At 36.3% G+C, this 19,823-nt stretch overlaps 1 protein-coding gene across 1 annotated transcript in view; it reads left to right on the plus strand.

Annotated features, from left to right (window-relative positions):
* The first annotated feature begins 238 nt into the window (after positions 1-238).
* Positions 239-19,823, plus strand: part of LOC138707279 (uncharacterized) — a 31,420-nt gene continuing 11,835 nt past the window's right edge. Inside the window, exons 1-3 of the mRNA XM_069836600.1 lie at positions 239-371; positions 7,662-7,976; positions 14,677-14,988. Of these exons, the coding sequence (XP_069692701.1) occupies positions 264-371; positions 7,662-7,976; positions 14,677-14,988 (735 nt within the window). The 5' untranslated portion in view covers positions 239-263. The remainder of the gene's footprint in view (positions 372-7,661; positions 7,977-14,676; positions 14,989-19,823) is intronic.

Here is a 19,823-nt window from a genome sequence, read left to right on the forward strand (position 1 = left end):
TCAGTTACAGACATACGTACTAGACTGGTAATAGCGTGGAATGTAGCCTACGGCACGCTTTCCATTTGACAGAGTTTTATACGTTATGTTATCTTGCGGAAAACGCTAAACTTAGCGCAATAAATTACAGAACGAACACTAATCTTTCCAGATGTAATCGATATGTCAGGAAACATTTTATCGATTTATGTACCCGTAAACGTAATTCAAATGAGTTTCTTCGATATTGTCAGCAGTTCGCCATAGATCAACAGCCATTACAAATGGAGAGCCGTGAGAAAGTGAAGCAGTCTACGGCGTACAAATGCTTGCGCCGAAAATTTATGAAGTGGGTTATCAGATGGTCTGCGGATGATGATCAACCCGAGGAGGTAATTCATGTGAAGTATTAATCACTTCTTAAAATTCCATGTAGACCTATTCTCCATGTAAATTCTTACTTTTGTGTTCCCTATGTTTGACAGAAGAAATATAGTATAAATGTAAGGATGTATAAATCTCAAGATGTTTCGATAAAGTTTCATTAACGAAATTTTTAAATTCAAATTGTTCTGGAATATTCGCACATAGTGATTTAATTTATCTTGGAATAACTTGTACAGTTAAATGTCATAGAGTACTTCGAAAGTTTAAATATTATGAAGTCGAAAATGCAGACATGAGGCGTTGATAAAGAAGCAGTAATATTGTCAAATCTTAATAAACCAGAATTACTGGCCGTGAAGTTCTATTGATACTTTGCTCGTATTTTCGGGAGTGAGCGACTATGAAGTTTCTGTTGAGATAGGATTATGTAAATTCAGTAGCAGTAGTCCAATATAGAAATTAATTCACTAGTTGAATAGCTGTTGATGTACCCAAAAACTATATCTGTAAGCAGTGGCAATAGCTCAGAATAAAGATCTTGTCTCTCGATCCGAGACTGCTCTCGCGCGTGCGTTTGAATCCCCTAGAGTCGAATACCGGTACTCTTTTTTTCATTTTTTTTTTTTTAAGTTTTCCCTAACTATAAGGCGGATTCCATACAATCTCGATATCACTAATTCCACGAAGCTAGACAGCCTCGCTACTGACAAAAACTTCGTTAAATAACTATTAAAATGCTATGGTTAGCTATATAATTCAGCACCCAAGAAATTTCTCGAAACCGAATAATGTGGTCGGACTTCGAGGTTTATATATAATATTATGAAATTCCTACATTTTCTGTTGGTAATTTCATATAATCTCTATTTAAATTCAAGCTGCCAACGATATGCGTAGAAACGGGTGGTTTTGTGTGGGAAGACAACCTTAATTTATGTCATAATAATATACAGTCTAAATAGAGATATATTAACTTTCTTTATATTTTTTTAATTTTTATTTTAGTAAGTTATTTTACGACGCTTTATTAACATCTAACGTTATTTGGCGTCTGAATGAGATGGTGATACTGCTGATGAAATGAATCCGGGGTCCAGCGCCGAAAGTTACCCAGCATTTGCTCATATTGGGTTGAGGGAAAACCCCGGAAAAAAACCTCGACCAGGTAACTTGCCTCGACCGGGAATCGAACTCGGGCCACCTGGTTTCGCAGTCAGGCGCGCTAACCGTTACTCCATATTATTATTATTATTATTATTATTATTATTATTATTATTATTATTATTATTATTATTATAGGTTAATGTCTAGAGATAGTGTACAATATTATGTATAGAGGGTGTAAGGTGTATAAGTGTCATTATTTTAACTGATAATTGTTCATGTCATAAGGAAGAAAAAATGTCCTCACATTTTTTTCTATTTGCAATATTTAACTAATTATTAAATTTCATAATATTAGGCGTTTAACAACGTTGCTGGATGTGGAGGAGGGAGTTTACAAGTACACAGTACAGCTCAAGCGGATGCAAACATACCGGTACGAAACAGATGCTCTGTTCTAATGCAGGGCGGACCGCTCTTTACATAAAACGAACAGCAAATACAAACTTTCAATCTCATTAATAGAACTTTATGGTAAATTTCCTTTTTATTTAACAATATTTGCAATACTGGACCATTTCTTTTTGTACGTCCAAAAATAAAAAATAGTTGTTCACTGCACAAAATCACACTAACTTTTTTTTTGCAACATTTTAATCTCTCCCGCTTCCATAAAGCAGGATCATTTTTAAACAAATTTCTGTTTGTGTGATTTTCGAAACGAGGTAAGAGACTCCTAGTTTCTAATAATCGTTAATAAACCGTTACAAAATTCGTCGATTAGGTAACCTTCAATGAGGAAAACATTTACGGTACATCTTCTTGCCTCACTTGAATTACGACGACTTCCTCCATAAATTAGTAACATATGATATCCCTAAACTTTGAATGGCATTGTAAGTTGTTTATAGAATACCTGATACCGAACTGTCATCCACTCGGCAGTAGATCTATGGACAGAGCGCTTGAACTCAGCTGACATGTACAGTTACCCTTAAAAGGAATGAGACGACTCTTGGTAGTCGGAAGTTAAAGTTCTACAGCGCGGTTCACTCGATATCGACGTAACGATACATAATATGAGAAATACAGCAAGAATTGTTACGAGGACCACAACAAGGACAAGGACCAAAATAAGAATCACGAAGACAGCCATTTAAGGCCACGATTTCACAACATAGCTAGGGTCACAAGCTATCATTGCCTCTGTACCGAATGGCAAATGCCTGCTATAGGATCTACATTCTAGAATTCTGTTGCCCCTGTCTTGTCTCGGTAGCTCATATAGTAGCGTGTCGCTTCCACTGCTTAACCGAAACGTCTCGTGTTCGATCCCAGGTGAAACTTTTTTTTATTGAGGTGTAATTAATTTCTTCAGAGTTCCTAGTCTATCTAATTTGTCGAAAAATATGAATAATTTATGCTCAATTTCTGGGTCTTACAAGTGGGCTGAACCTCGTTAAAAAATAAATCTTACTTGAAAGTTAAGAGTATTTTTCCTCAAACAAAAATCACAAGAAACAAAAAGATACCTGTCAACTTAAAATATTGTCCACGTGCCATCAGCTTCTATTACAGCTCTAAGTCGGTCCGGCATGGATATCACGAGATTGTGGAATAAATTCTAATCCCCGGCGAGATCTTCCCAGGTTTCAAAAACTTGATCCCACAATTCGTCTCGATTTCGAGGGCGTCGGTGGGCGTAGGCGGCTATCCTTCTTTTTTTCAATTCCGCCCATAAATGTTTGATGACATTCAAATCAGGTGACTTCGGAGGCCAATTAATGATTTCGATCTCGGGTCTACTTTGAAACCATCTTTGAATACTTGCGGCATAGTACACGGGATGGTTATCCTGTTGGAACAGCATTGTTCCTTCGGGAAAACATTATAGGGGCGGAAGGAAGGAATATATTTTCCAGAATGTGCTCGTAAGTTTCCGTATTAAACCGACCATCGATGCGTTCTATAACGCCAGGTCCATCGTAAGATATCCACCCCAACACGATATCACAGTCTACTATATACAGTCACGAAGATTGAGTTTTGAGGGTGCTAGAAACAATAGACTGTGACGGTACTATTTTGCATTGTCTGTAATGAGGCGATATTAGCGATCCTAGTAGTGAGCAACAATCCAATGTTTGCATATTTACTACGTATTGAGCTTCGCGACTGTATATACTAGACTGTGACAATATGCTAAAGCGCCCCGATCTTTCACGTCGGTGCATATAGCACTGATCATGTGGGAGACCATCCTCACGATAGACACGGACAGGACTTTCGTAATCACTCGAGATGGTTGTTTCGTCGGAGAAAATTACATTTCTCCAATCGAAATCCACTCGATTGGTAACGAAGGCAAGACGGTCGACAGCTTGTGCTTCCCCCAATATTTCCATTTGCGCAGCCCTCCGGCTCCTAATACCGCGGTTCCTCAACCTGCTGTTCACAGTCTGTGAAGAACCGGGAAAGTTAGATGCTGCTCTTATTTCGTTAGCAGTCCGAAAGGGGTCCTGTCGAACTTCCTCGAATAAGAGAGCATCCTCTTCCAATGAAGAAATTCGGGGACGCCCAGGAATAGGGCAATTTTCGACCTCCCCTGAATTTTGGTAACGATGAACCCACCTCTCGGCTGTACTTCCAGAAACACCGACCAAACGGCCAGCAGATCTAGCCCCATATCCAGCCTCAACTAGAGCTATAACTCGCTGTCTCATGTCACGTCGGTTCGCCATTAAGATGAGAAATGAGGGATGATGATAATACTTTAGTGTAGACAATGACTATTTAACGTGACATAGAATTATTGAAATAAGGGTCATCTTGCACAGTAAGAGTTAATAAATCAACTCTAACTTAAATATTTAAATAACAGGATATAACAGGAAGTCCAATTGTTGCGAAGCTAATCAAATGAAATCTAATTACATTAAGTAAACAAACCCCAAGTTATTACACCACATTGCTACAGCTAAATTGTAGGTTATTAACATAAGCATTGAATAGGTCCGTGCTTATGTGTTGGACGACAAAACCAAACATCGAAAAGTTCGAATCTTGCCGAGGAATGTAACTTCTTGCTTTTTATAATGTAAATCAGACTTCTAACTACAATCATTCATATTTCTTAATATTTATTAATATTTATAGCCAACATTGAATTTGTAAAGAAAAGACTTTAGAAATCTCATATGGAATTTGTGATCTGTAGTTACATAAACATAGATTATCTCTCGGAATTTTTCCGCAAAAGTAAATGAAATTCACTCCTTGAAACTGGAAATCTTAGTCGTAGACTCATTTCCCCACCAGCATACAAGCTGAAGTAGCACAGCCATTGATAAAAGTTTTGTACACTGAATTAGACTGAACTCCTATTCGGCAGCACCTATAATCAATGGCTTGTATGAACATGATAAACAAATCATGTTTCCAATGTTACTGAACAATTTCAAAATATTAATTTTAAAACTAAAAAAGGGTCGTAAATGCTGTATCTAGTGATTATCTACATTTGTCTACAAAATGAATCTTGGAAAAACGAATATGTTACTGGTACTACTGATATTAAGAGTAAATGTATTGTATTGTATTTTTCACTTCATTTCAGAATCACTTCAGTGGATGTTCTCCACTCAATGTTGTGAAAAAATTCAAAAGTAAAATCATGTAGATAATGCAGGGACTTAAATATCTCGTGTATTAAAAAGAAGAATCTATATGTAATGAGCTGCAATGTAACTATCCTCATATTCTTAAATACTACAAGAAGTACAGTGTAATTTATCAAAATATATGAAAGAGGGAAATAGAACACATTTGAATCGAAAAGCACAAAATCCAGATAATGCAATTAAAGCTATTCGAAATATTATTAAAGTTAAACTTGTAGATATCCGAAGAAAGAAAATATTTTTTCATTAAAATTAGTGATTATAAAGTAGAGGATCCCAAATCTATTGCAAATTCTTTTAACGTCTTATAGTATATAGTACAGAAATATTATTGACAACTTAAACATTCAAGATTTTGCCAAAGATACTGCAATTAGTTACTTAACACATGCATTTAATAGTTAGTATTAATATATGTAATTAATCAATAACTGCAACAGTGCTTATACATTCAATCATAACATGAATTAAATTTAATGCACATTAAATTAAACACGTAGATAAAATATTTAAAATAAACTGAAGGGGTGAGAATTAAATAATCCAAAGCCACACTTTTAACAAAAATTGTTTTGTGCGAGTGCATTTATTACACATATGGGAAAGCTACTAATAAAATATTGTAATAATTATTCAACAAATGACATGGCCTAAGGACTCTAAACCTTTGTAATCGTTTGTCTGTGTGGCTTAGGAATATATTTTTAATTTCATTTTAATTGTTAGTTTTTAATATATATATATATATACATATATATATATGCATTTACATTGTATGTGTGTGTGTGTATAAATGCATTCATTAGATTAACGTTTATAATATTATAACTTGTAATTTTGTAATTTCTGTGATCATTAACACTTATTCTGAGGTTTTTGTAAAACTCTATTTCAACGTTATTTAGAAAAAAAATCGTTGATATAGACTAAGAATCGAACTCGCTCTCTTCTACACAACACGCAGAGATCTTAGCGTCTGAGCTATTGCAACGACACGAAAGCTTTACTTTTTGTGCCGAGTGTCGATCTAGTCATGAAGGTCCATTGTCGATTTAACAACACGATTTACGTAATATTATCATATTTTTTGCAGTTTTTGAAGTGAATTCCGGAACGATGCTAGTAACAAACCAAATAGCTTGAATCTATGTAACTCAATATTCGTTATCATGTGTATCAGTGCTCTGGTCTCTGATCATGCGCAGTGTTTTACATCTGAGACTTAGGAATATTCAATCGTCTCATTCCTTTTCAGGGAAACTGTACGTACGTCTGTGCAGAGTACTCCAGTAGCGGCTGGTGGTCAAAATAATGAGTGTGCTACAATCTCTAAATCAGCCTACTGTATACACTTAAAGTATTTATTTTAATTTGAGACTCGCCTAGTGAAGAAATATGAAGTTCCTTCCTACTGCAGAACTTGTCAATTACCCTGGAGTTAAACCCCTCCATCTTGGACATCATACTCTTTTCTATTGTATTGCAAGAGCAGTGAGGCGATCCTGGGACATAGTGTTCCTTAAAAACGTTTTTATGCGTTTAAAGAAAGAAAAACATCTTTCTGGCTCAGCAGTGGTCATTGGTGTTGTAACCAAAATATTTAACAACTTCGTTACTTCACAGAATGGATCCTGTGAATTGTTGGAGGCTATGTTATGTATTGTAACAATTGAACAGCTCCATCTATATTTCGGAAGTCGGGTCTTCCATATAGAACTCCAAGTTGTGTCTTTAACACTCTTTTGTTCAGTACAGTATAGCTGTTGACAGCAACTTCAAGTTCGCGTTCAGGAAAATTACGCGAAAAATTGTCAAAAAATTTGCTGTTTAACAATTTTGTTGCGTCTAGGTAGGTTAAAGACTGAAACGATAAGTAGTTTCCTTAATTATACTGTCACATAATTCCTTGGCTTCAATTTTCTGGACTAGCTGATTCAGGAGGAACCTCAAAAACCAGGTAGATGGCAGCAGCGGTCGGACACTTGAATTACCAAATACATTGCACATAGTTCAGAGTTCTTCCACAAACAAGCATTCTTTCGTTACGCTTTACTTTTGTAATCTCCAAGCTGTGTTGTGCTGAAGCTGACTACAGCACTTCCCCGCGTAAAAATAGCCAATCAAAGCAGTGATTTCAGCTTCGCACATGCGCATTAGTTGTCTACATTCTCATGTAGTTTTGAATAGCACAACGTACCGCCTGAGGCATCGAAGAGCGAAGACTAAACACACTATAACGCGTCGTGAACATAACCACGGGAAATTGTCAAATGACAGATCAAATACTATGGTATTGCAAATACATTATTTGAGTAAAAATTATCATTGTGCTGTAGCACTGTAGTACATAAGGACGGGCCGCCCCTGCTGCCTGCTGAACACGTTGCCACGTCTCTCACGCCAGAATATTAACCAATTTAAGCATGCAATTTTATTTAATTTCACAAAAACGGACAACCGATAATTTATGCTGCCGTTAAATTGTACCTGCACGTTTTGTTTTGTTTTCAGGAGCAAACGGCGAACCCTCCTGATATTGGAGATCTGGTTAACATACTACGGTCAGTAGGCTTCAAGCTCAGACACTTCGATAATAGTGGTGGACGAGATCAATCCATGTCAGCATCTGTTACAAGCCTAAACTCTGCTTCTGATATAAATAAGAATGCAGAATGCAGGGTAGAAATCACCTGTGGAAATTCAGGATTGAAAGCCATTCTTGATTGCGTCCTGCGTGAATGCCGCTGTCCGTCAATGGAGTGCGCCACGGAGGCGCAATTCTGGCAAGTCAGTGGCAGTGCTCCAGTCAGCAAAGGAGCGAGTCAGGTAAACTATTTACTAGCTTTCATTAACTATATAACGAATCTAGCCAGAGGTGTGACTGTTTCATTTTCAGTGACGTTATCTGAATATTCTTGTTGACGCTTTGGGAATCCAGTGATAAATCGTTTTTAAGAAGAATAAATGAGGCTGATCATTAAGTAAAGTTCCCTGTTCTATTAATGGTTTTATATACATAACTTACGCACAAACTGTGTTTAAAATATTGAGCTGAAAATACATAGCCTCCTACCCTCCTAGAATATTTATACACTATCTCATCGTGACACACGCTTCAAGATTCCTTCTCTTTTGAAATTCGATCCTTGATATTTCAACCAATCTTGAACAGCATTCTGTACAGTTTCATCATATAGAAATCGTTTTGTTCCAAGATGTTTCTTCAGTGGTCCAAACAATCTAAAATCTAATGGGTCTAAATCCGGGATGTAAGGAGGATGTTCCATAATATTCCAGTGAAAGGACTGCTAAAGTTCCTGTTCTCTTTGCAGTATGAAGTCTAGCATTGTCGTGAAGAATCTTAGCACTTCTGGATAGAAGACAGCCTCTTTCTGCGAATTGCCTCCTTTAATTGTCGTAATGTTGCACAGTACATGTCAGCTGTGACTGTTCCATAAACTGAAGGTGAAGTATTACTGTCGGAACGCGTATCATGAGCAGTATATGCACATAAGAAAAAAAAAGTTCCTCTGGCATGCAAGGAAAAATTACCGAGAGACCCTACTCAATGATCAACTTTGTATTTTCTTTATTTTTTCTTCTCTCCAGTATAGCACATTATATTTTTGCAGTATTCATTAAAATTGTTCCTCTGAAATTTGCAGATAGTCCTCATAACCTATACAAGCACGATTTTCTTAATGCAGATAGATGTATAAAATGTTTATAAACATAGCATGCCTAAAAAATGGGGTTAAATACTTCAAGGATAAGTATTATTCACAGAAATAAATAGAAACACTTACGATGAACATAGATTCAGAAAACGGTGCCCTCGAAATTAAAGATGACTTCTTACTTTTAAATTATAAGGGGCATAAGAAGTACTGTGGTGCGAGATTATTGGGTATTTTCACCGCAATATTTCAGAGTTTCATGTCGGCTCCGTCACGAGAGGAGGTAAGGATATTGGAATGGGGAAACATATTTGTTGGATCCGTTACCAAGATGTCCTCCAGGACTGTTGGCAGTCAGGCCAAAAATTCATACAATTTTGCTATAGGCCCTAACAGAACAGTGATAGAATGTGTTCTACGCTTTCGCCCTTTAATTTGCTTCAGTCGCAGTCAGGATTATTTAACCCATTCTATACAAGTGCTTCATTAGAGTGCAGTGGTTTCAATTTAACGTAGAATTTTACGCGATAAATATAAGGAATATTTGGCTTTATTTCGTGAGTATGCTAATGTCATCTTTCGACAGCTATGATGACAGTGCTGATAATGATGACGATAGTGTTGATGATTATGTTGCCAAGCCATTAAGATTGCTCATGTATAACCAATTTCATTTATTGTCAAGTGTAGGACAGATTCGTTACTGACAACTAACGTTTCCACATAAGGTCAATCGATTTTTTTCTTAAATTCCTCTGTACTTTCAAGACAATATGTGGTGTTCTCTTATTGTAGGATAATAGACTACGATCACAGCTAGTGAGTTAATCTCGATGTAAATAGACAATTTAAATGAAAATTTTGTGTGGCTTCTTCTCATTGAAGAACAAGGTCCCTTTCTGTACCATAGATCTCAAATAGAGGACTCCCAGGTTCACTTCCCTTCCAAAGTCAGTTACGATCAAGATTTTGATAACCATTAAAAATTAGTTACCTTGGTCTTGATATGAATTTGCGGATCTTCGAAATGTAGGGTGCTATTCATAGACATTTCGCTAGCCCGCACTACGAGCGTGCTAAACTAGCCTCGGCTATCGACTGGTTACTTATATAGGATTCATATCATACCGCTAATACTGGTTTATGAATACGAAAATCGTTAGTTCGCTGATCTTCCACCAGAAGCCCGCGCTAAGAATGTCTATGAATATGGCCCCTAATGTTTAGTACAGAGCGTTCGCTTCGCGTCTGGGCCGAATTGTAGTCGGCTGATGTCACGCCATCTCAAGGCCACTTAATGCGCCTGTAAATCACAGTTTAGTTCCGTAGTTGCCTTCGTCATACGGTGTGGTAAGCTTACTAAACAGCAGAATGTGTTGTGTAGTATGAAGTGTGATAACTAGAGTCCTGTGTCTGGTTACTTCGAATACAAGTTAGGTGTATATGGATCATAGATCAACTAGCTTCGCTTGAACTGAGAGCTATGACTAGTCTCCCCGCTCAGTTTCGTGTGTTTACATCTGTTTGTTCCTATAGACACTGAACAATGAGAATAATACTCACGTACAAAATACACTGCAACGTGGATTTAATAACAAACTATTATTAGAATATACAGAAACACAGAGAGAAAAATGGATAAGCCATGTCAACAGAATGAATAACAGTAGAATCCCGTTACAGATCGCCAGGAAAAGATCAATAGGACGTCCTGCAAAAAGATGGCTCGAGTCCGTAACAGGCCACATGGCCTAATACATGTTTGGAAGATGATTATATATTTATTTAAAGCCACATTATGGTCAACAGATGATTATTCTTACAATAAGTAAAACGCATCTAGATTCTAGATAGGCTTACTTTTTCATTTCACAATATATTTTGTGCGAGATCGTGCGTATTTGCTTGATTTCCGCACAGAACCAATATGCGGTAAGTGTGAAATAACACATTCAGTATTCCCAACGTAACACACAACAATTTCCCTCTTCTTACCGCTTAAGCGCGACATTCATTTTACTGCTTTAGGCTTTTAACATATTATTTTTAGAGACGTTAAACATAGTAATAATTATTAATTGGAAACTTACCACTGCAATTTCACCTAAATTGCAATGTTAATTATTGTTTTTAAATATTTGCAAAAATTAAGTAAAGTCTACTATTCCACGAAACTTATTGCATTCCTGATAAAAGTAACATTAAGGAAGCCGTGAAAAAATCAACAAGATTCCAGATGCCGATGTTATTACTGCAATGTGTTATATAAATAATATTGTTAAAATATTAAAAATGAAAAATCATTACATAACCTTACAGTTTGTTTTAAGTTCGCATTTATAGAGTGGGGGGGGGAAAGACAGATGTATATCACGGCCTGCTGGAATATAGTAAACACAGAAAACATTTTATAGCAACAATGTTGAAGAAAGATATTTTGGCTTTCCGAAGTTGCCGTCATTAAACAGAAACCAACATGGAGATTTCATTGCAACTAATTAGAAATTCGTCTTTCAGGTATGTAATAAACGATCTTCGCACAAAATAATGTACGATACACGAGCGGTATGTTTGTTTTCATGTTCTCGGAAATTAAAAAAGCTCAACTACGTTTCGCTTTTTCAATCTTTTCCTCGAACATGAAAACTTCAACATACCGCTCTTGTAACGTATATTACTATTTTATCCAAAAAGTAAAAACCAATGATCATTGTTTTTCTCCCATTTACAGAGTTTTCAATATTTAAATTGCACGTTATTTTAAATAAATAGATATATTTTATTGAACTAAAAATGTGTTTAAAAATTAATAATAATAATAATAATAAACCGTGGCGCTACAGCCCACGAAGGGCCAAGACCGACCAGCCGGTTGCTGGCCTCACGGCCACATGCCAAAGCAGAGGTGGACGATCATCCAACCAGAATGGAGGTATCGTGTAGCACGATGAGCCTCCCAGCCGTTATAGCTGGTTTGCGTAACCGGATTTCGCTACCTATCGTAGCTCCCCATGCTGGGTGAGCACCGGTCCCATACACTGGCCGAAATTTCATGAGAAAATATCTTCTCCCATGAGGACTCGAACCAGCGCGCATTCCGTAACGCGAGTCCTAGGCAGGATGCCTTAGACCACGACGCCACGGCGCGGGACAAAGTAAATAATATAAGTTATTGAAAGAATTGAAATTTGAATCTTCAAAATTTAAAATGAGTTAATATTGAAATATATAAAATGTATTTCGGCCCTGCTGTTTCAACTTTTGTTTATTTAGAAATGTTTGTATGTTCTTTTTTGCCTCCATGCATTGCCTTCTCTAATGCCAGCTAATAAAATTAATTATGAATAGGTCTACTTGTTTTACATGTGAACGTTGTAACTGGACCCAGCCTATGTATGTATACATGTATAAAAATACATAAATAAATAAATGATAGAAATTACATTAATACAATAATTCATAGTAATACAAATTTATTTACACTGAATACTTCCTTCACGAGTCTCTACACGTCTACACATTACGGGTGACTAAACATTTTAAGTGTTTCAAATGAAACGTTTTTCCTTTTTTCTGATAAAACACTTTTTTTTTCTTTCCTAATAAAGTGCTCGCTACCAAATTCTCGTATTGGGTCACTGACCTCCAAGCTCCAAGCTTTGTTTTGTTTCAGTATGTTCACTGAACAGCAGACCTGAAGTGTGTACGCCGCGCTAGACTCCGTACGTATCTACACTGTTGCGGATTGCTTGGAGCCTCTAGGTAACCAAACGCAGGATTCTAGTGATAACTCTCTTAAAAATCAATGTGTCGCTAATTTTGTAATTTCAGTATGTGTAATGTGTGCATTAGATTAGATTGATAGGCCGTTGAAACACCAGCCTGAAAGTTAACGCTATAACAAAGAATTTTTAATATATTACGCATAAGTGAAAATAATTGGGGAGGGAGAAATTTTGAGTCAATTCCAATTTCACTAAAATATATCTAGAATGCCTGAATGCATCCTTTCAATAATTTCAGTACACAACTTAGGACTTTCTTGAAATAAAAATATAATTGTGTACATGCTATTAATAATGCAAGTTGAGTGTTGGAATTGTGCCGGATGTTAGAGATAGAAATTGCCGCTGTCTATGCTGCGCGCCGCTTGCCACGTACGCATGCGACTTATAGGCCCAGACTCGAGCGGAACGCTTTGCATTACAATCACTAGACTACAACTAACATGGAAAAAAGTTTGACTTCTAATAACCCAATACATTAACTTTATTATCATAACCTCTTAATATTTATTAAATAGTATTAGGCCGTGTGCACCATTCTCGATCATCTAGCCCGTTTATCAGCAATCACGGAAACTTGGTTAATTCTTGACAATGATCAAGTTACAGATGCGGTGCACCGACATTTTCCCTCGATCAACTCAGTACCGTCAACTGACGGTACGCTCGCTTGAGAAGAATATCTGAGCACTAGGTTACCGCGTATAAAACAGCGAACGAACGCACTCTGTCAATTATCGCTTCGTTTTTGTTTGTCGGACTGCTTTCAAACATCCTCGCAGTTGTCAAATAAGTTTCAATAATCATGGAAGAAAAAAAGAAAAGAGCACCGAACTTCTCACAATTAGAAGTGGCAATTCCTTTAGAACTCGTCAGCAATTATGCATCCATATTACAGAATAAAAGTACTGACGGAAGTTCTCTAAGAGAAAAGCAGGCTACCTGGTTGGATTTAACCTCACAATTCACATGAGTTATACGTGTTTACATAATTCCACATCATTTGTAACGTAATTTATACAGTGGTTATTTCATATTATTGATAATAATTGGGAAAATTTCAGTATACGGATAACTCACTGACAATTATCTTGAAATAGGCTACTAAAAAGAGCAGATTTCTATGTGTTTATCGAATGCTCATCATCTTGCTTACGAAAAGAGACATTTCAGTGTCAATAATAATTTCAGTATACGGATACCTCGCTAACAATTAAAAAAAAAAAAAAACAAACAATTCGTCTGTGTATGTCGAATACGCATCATCATGCATACGAAAAGGAAGTTTTTAGTGCCAATTTATTTTGTGTGCACAAGGTTGGAATTTTAGAGTAAGAGGGAAAGGAAAGTATCCTTGTTCTGAAATTTATCCATTTGTGTTGTGTTCACAAGGTTGGAATTTTGGAGTAAGAGGGAAAGGAAGGTATCCGTGTAATTTCTCTTAATTCAAGCGTAAATAGCCTAATTGTCCAAAACGTCATGTAGGTCCTAATAGTTTCAAACGGCAAATCTATAGCTAATAAGTGATAATCTCGCATCCTACAAAATGGTCATTTAGTTTTGCTATATTATTACCGGCATAGAATAACTACTTTATTATTATGTTAACAAAATTGGACAATTAGGCCTAAATAATATTTTGTCCTCAAGTAAAGTCCCGATCTTCCAAAGCAGAAACATATTTAAAACATTAGTCTATTTTGAGAAAAAAGAACATTTTTATTATTCATCTACAAACTTACTCTTTCTACAATAACACCAATTCTGTTATTTCGGCAGTGATTTGCGTGTTCAAGATACATCATTTCAGCTTCAATTCCATCAAGTACGTCAAATCGTGCCGCGATTTTGGTTTTCTCGACTTGACCATGTTCAATTCAAGATAATCGGTCCTACACCCGTGATCAATTTTGATCATCATCAACTCGCTTGTTTAACTTTGATCGAGATTGATACTCCGCAAATTGGCGTTGAAGATGGTCAAGTGCCGACTTAACCATGGTCAAATTTTAATCGAGAATGGTGCACACGGGCATAAGGATATTGACTGAACTTTTGTTGCAGGAGTCCCTGAACAGCATTCAGGAAGCGGGAAGTTCCCTTATCCCACCATTAGCTGCGCCACTTTCCGTGGCAGTGAAAGATATCATGATGCAGTTGCTCCAGATTATCACTGAAAGTGATCTGAATTCTTCAAGACTGTCTCTATCTGGAAATCCACGGTTATCCACTGGCTCCAACCGTTCACATCACCGCTCTCTCGACACGCTTACGCTGCCCCACTCGTCTTCTAAACAATATGGATCGGCAAGTGAAATGTACGACGCTGTTGAGCAGGAAAACAGGACATTGTTCGCACGAGCATTGTCGAATTTGGTACGTAAAATAAATATAGCTAAATCAAAGTCGCATTGTGCGAAATAATTACTCCCGTGTGATACTAAGCTAATTCAAATGATTTACACCCAAACAATGTGACACATAAAAACATAAATTACTTTCAGGAAGTTTTCCTTTGTTTACACCTTTTTACATTCCGACTAAAAAACAATTCATGTGACGTCACAAAGGTTTGCACGCCGAGTACCACCTCTATCAGTATTACACAGCTTAACGGCTTCGTATGTGAGAAACTTATGTTAGATATGAGCGCATGAGCTTGGTGGCAGGGCAATTGCCACATCTTATTGGGCTTACAGAAGCAGATGTGCCGCTGTTAAACGAATCGCTGCGTAGAAAAAATTAATTTAAATGCTATTGGGAGAAATATATAATAAATCTGATATGATGTAAAATGATGGTTGCTCAAAATTGAAACCACGCCAAGAACCGCCACTGCCTCCTACTGCACTGAAAATTATATCCATCATGATCAAATAGGGGATCTTATTATTGACTGGCATGTTTGCTATTATTTGGGGACATTTTGCTGTCATGAGAGGAATTATTGGTATTAGGTACTTTACTCGTTTAAGTGGTGACCCCATTTTCTGGCCTGTATGACGAGATAACTCCTGTTTTTTTTTATTCTATTCCCTCAACTTTACAAACATTGTAGGATGTTTCGGAACGTAACATCCCGTTGCAGTTGTTTAGAGTATGAAATCATAACACATTTGTATAGGATAGAATTTCATTATTTTCTTGATTGTATTTAATACATTATTTTGTACGCAGAAGACCTAGAACAGGCATGGACAATATAGTTCCGTGGACGTACTGCTTACACCAGCCCTTCTTTCTCCCTCTACAAATATTGTTTACGTGTACTGTCTTAGGAAAAAGTTTTGTCGCACAGACACTGTACGTCCCAGAAAGGAGGCAGTGCGCATGATCAGGGGACGAGCGACCTGGTTTACAAGAGAGCGACTAGTTGAAGTAATAAAATTAGTTTTGTTTCGTTGTACCTCTAAGGCTGTACGTACAATAAGCAAAGATTGAACCTGGTACCGTATCGTTCGAATTAGGTGTGTGCAAAGTGGTTGAATATGACGAATAAATTATACGTTTCGTTTTAATTTCGAGAAGCATGGGAACGGGAGTATTTTGTTTTACATCAGAAAACATATTATGTCTTTCTTGTGTTAAATTTTATATTACCTTGTTAACATGTTTCAGCCTGCTATTGGCCATCATCAGAACTGGTTGTTGCTGGTCTTGGCGCCTTTTGTTTTGTTTCCTGTGGGGGTGTGTTTGTGTAGTGTTCTGAAGATGGCCAATAGCAGGCTGAAACATGTTAACAATTTAATATAAAATTTAACACAAGAAAAATAAATAATACTTTTCCGAAGTGATATAGTGTTAAAAGTTGTGTAATCAAGATGTATATTTTGTTATTACTTATTATGAAGGAAGTGAAATTCAATGACTCAACTGATAAGTTGAAATTTACATAAAACATTAGACGGTATATCGATCTTGAACATAAGAATGATTTTGACAGACATAAATTTTAGGCAAGAGTTTAAAATGGGATTGTTAGAAATGGTTTAGCCTATATTAATAAAATAGTTACTGTATGCGAAGCAATGAATTATTTAAATATATTTTTGTGCAGGGTGAACTAGAAAGTTCCAAAGATCTACCAAAAAAATATACTTTAATAGAAAAGCCGACCCACAATCACTATTAGTTGAAAATGCAGTGCGACCAAGTTATCGAATTTCAAAACACACAAACGCGGCATAGAGAGATATATCTTATTTAACCCTGCATTACTCAGGTGGGGTGCGGTAAACCCCGGTGCGTATATTTCAACGAAAATCTAAGAGATGGAGCTAGTGTGTACTCTGTGCATCTGTATACTTTTCAATCACATCCAGAAGAGTTCACTTAAGAAATTGTTTAAGTGAACTAAGAATAGTATATTTAATTGCGTTTATCTGATTTCTGAAACTTGCGGAAAAATATATTAGTTATTTAAAATGGGGTTTGTGAAACCCCACCTGAGCAATAGTGAGAATATTTATAACCTGAGTAACCCAGGGTTAAAATAACAGGTAAAACTTGCAAGTAATTGTACGAATTATTACCCAATGACAAGTTTTCAAACTGACGCAGTTTCACAGCTGGCAATCTTAGGATCCACGTATGTCTGCGAACATTTTTTTTAATGAACCTGATTAAAAATACCGTGCGTACACTTTTAAGAGACTGTCATCTCATATCAGCTTCACGTTTATGTAGTAATAGTATTAATTCTAATATAGGCAGACTCGTCATGACCAAATAGCCGCTCTACAGCATAAAATTGACTGCTAAGCCATAGTAACCATACGAATGTCTATATTGCGCATTTCACTTTATTTTAAATGTTTAATGCAATGGCATACCGCATTAGTTTTGCACATCCCTAAGCGGAAGAGAAGCCACGTTCATGTAGTTATCCGATGATGTAAACACAAGCAGCTACATCCGAAATATTGTGAATGGAGTGAACTCTATCATCTATACCTCTCCACCCTTAATCCCATGCCTAACCTAGAAGTATTTTTGGAGTGTTTGAGAAAGTAATGCTCTGTTGCAAACTCAAAATAAAATCATCACAACACAATGAACGTGAAAACCTAAAATATAAACAAATTACTTCGGTAAATAATATAATAATAATAATAATAATAATAATAATAATAATAATAATAATAATAATAATCTTAAATACCAGGACAAAATATTATAAGAATTAGAATGATGCAAATGAATGTTTTAACAAGAGCCAGGTAGGCCTACATATCTGTGATTGTTGATAGCCAAGTAGGCCTATTGAAACGTATTTACTCCATATCAAATAATACGATCTATACACTCTTACAATACTCATTCTCAAGTATATTGTTATTATCTCCGAAACACACGTTCGTCTTTTATATGAAGCTTCCCCTACTGTAATATGTTACCGGAAGTTCTTTGTCTGATACCTGGAAAACTTTTTTCTTGTAACCTACACTTGATTGATCTCGTAGAATTGGGGATTTATTCAATGTCGGAATGTTACAGCATTCCCTAATTGGATATTCACAATTGTAAAGAATTATTGGAATACATCTATTCAGAATAAATATAGGCAATTTAGATTCAATATTACGAGAATATTTGGAAATGTGCCGCAAGTCTGCAAAAACATTTCGCTAGCCACTAAAATAATAATAATAATTTCTTTGTTTTTGTGATCTTACGTATGTGCACTTTTTTCAGCAGTTTGTGATATTCAGTTTGAGTAGTTCACGTGTATTAAAATTGTCTTGTTTAACGATAAATTCTGTGATCGTATTGCAACATACTCAGTACACTAATGACGAGTTTGAACTTGCTATTAAATATAGTGGTGTATTGTCGGTGAGATGTGACAATACAGAACATTTGACAAAGAGTTTCTCTTTTTATGGCAATAGAAGAAGGAATTATCTGCTCAAGAGGAAAACAAATTGCGTAGAATAAAGAATAACGTCCGATATAATTAATCTCGGAGAGCGTCACCACGTGAAAAGTGGCACTTAAAATAATTTAAAGGGAAAAATTGCTCCGGGCCGGGTATCGATCACGGGACGTTTGGCTTAGCGCACCAACGCTCTACCGACTGAGCTCCCGAGGAACTACACTCGACACAGCCTCAATTTTTCCTTTATATCCACACACTTTAAGTGGGCTGATTAGACGGGTGTAGTTCCTGGGTAGCTCAGTCGGTAGAGCGTTGGTGCGCTAAGCCAAAGGTCCCGGGATCGATATCCGGCCCCGAAACAATTTTGCCTTGAAATTATTAAAGTCTTTTTCACAGAGAGCAATACCTGAAAGCCGGATTTGCACTTAAAATAGTTTAAGGATTGGCACGGTCATCGCTGTTTGTCACACGACTCTGCTAAGGTAGCGATCCTGCATCCTATCATAACGTGAAATTTTCGGGTGACTGAAATTTATTTTAATAATTGTATGAGGATGTTCGATAACGACAACATTCATTACGACTAACACTAAGTTATGTTCTTGACAATGATTTTATGACACTAGCGTACTGTTTCACTATATTAACGTGGAACCACTCCAGAAACATTTTCCCTTATGGGTATTACGTCGAATTCGCCCGCAATGAATTCGTTAACTAATAAACTTCGTCCGTTCATTCATAACCCAGAATATGCTTCTACCAAAACTCTGATCAAATGAAATGCGCAACCTATACTTAACATTAGAGACCGTATTCTGTCCCAGCGCGTACTGAGTTAAGGTTAGTTGTTCATAGAGATCATATTAGCGTGACGTCATGTTGGCGAGTGGCGTAGATACTATAATGGAACATTTGCATCTTGCTTGTTCTGCAGTTTACATTCTATTAAAGATTCAAAACTTGGCTCTGGAAACTGGATATAAAGATTGATACCACGATAACTTTTCCTACAATTTAAATTATTTGTTCATTTATTTGATTTATTTTTACTGGTACTGGCAGAGTTAAGGTCATAAGGCCTTCTCTTCCACTCAAGCAGTAGTGTACAAAAATACACAAGTTATCAAATAAAAATAACATGAATACAGGAAAAAATGGAATAACAGTATTACAGCAATAATAATAATAATAATAATAATAATAATAATAATAATAATAATAATAATAATAATAATAATAATAATGATGAGCAAAATGTAGATGTGTTCAGGTGCATGTAATTCTAAGAATAAGTAATTATAAAATATTCAGTGAAGTTCGATTATACCAA

This window comes from Periplaneta americana, chromosome 10, assembly GCF_040183065.1.
Source record: "Periplaneta americana isolate PAMFEO1 chromosome 10, P.americana_PAMFEO1_priV1, whole genome shotgun sequence".
Taxonomy (NCBI): Eukaryota; Metazoa; Arthropoda; class Insecta; order Blattodea; family Blattidae; genus Periplaneta; species Periplaneta americana.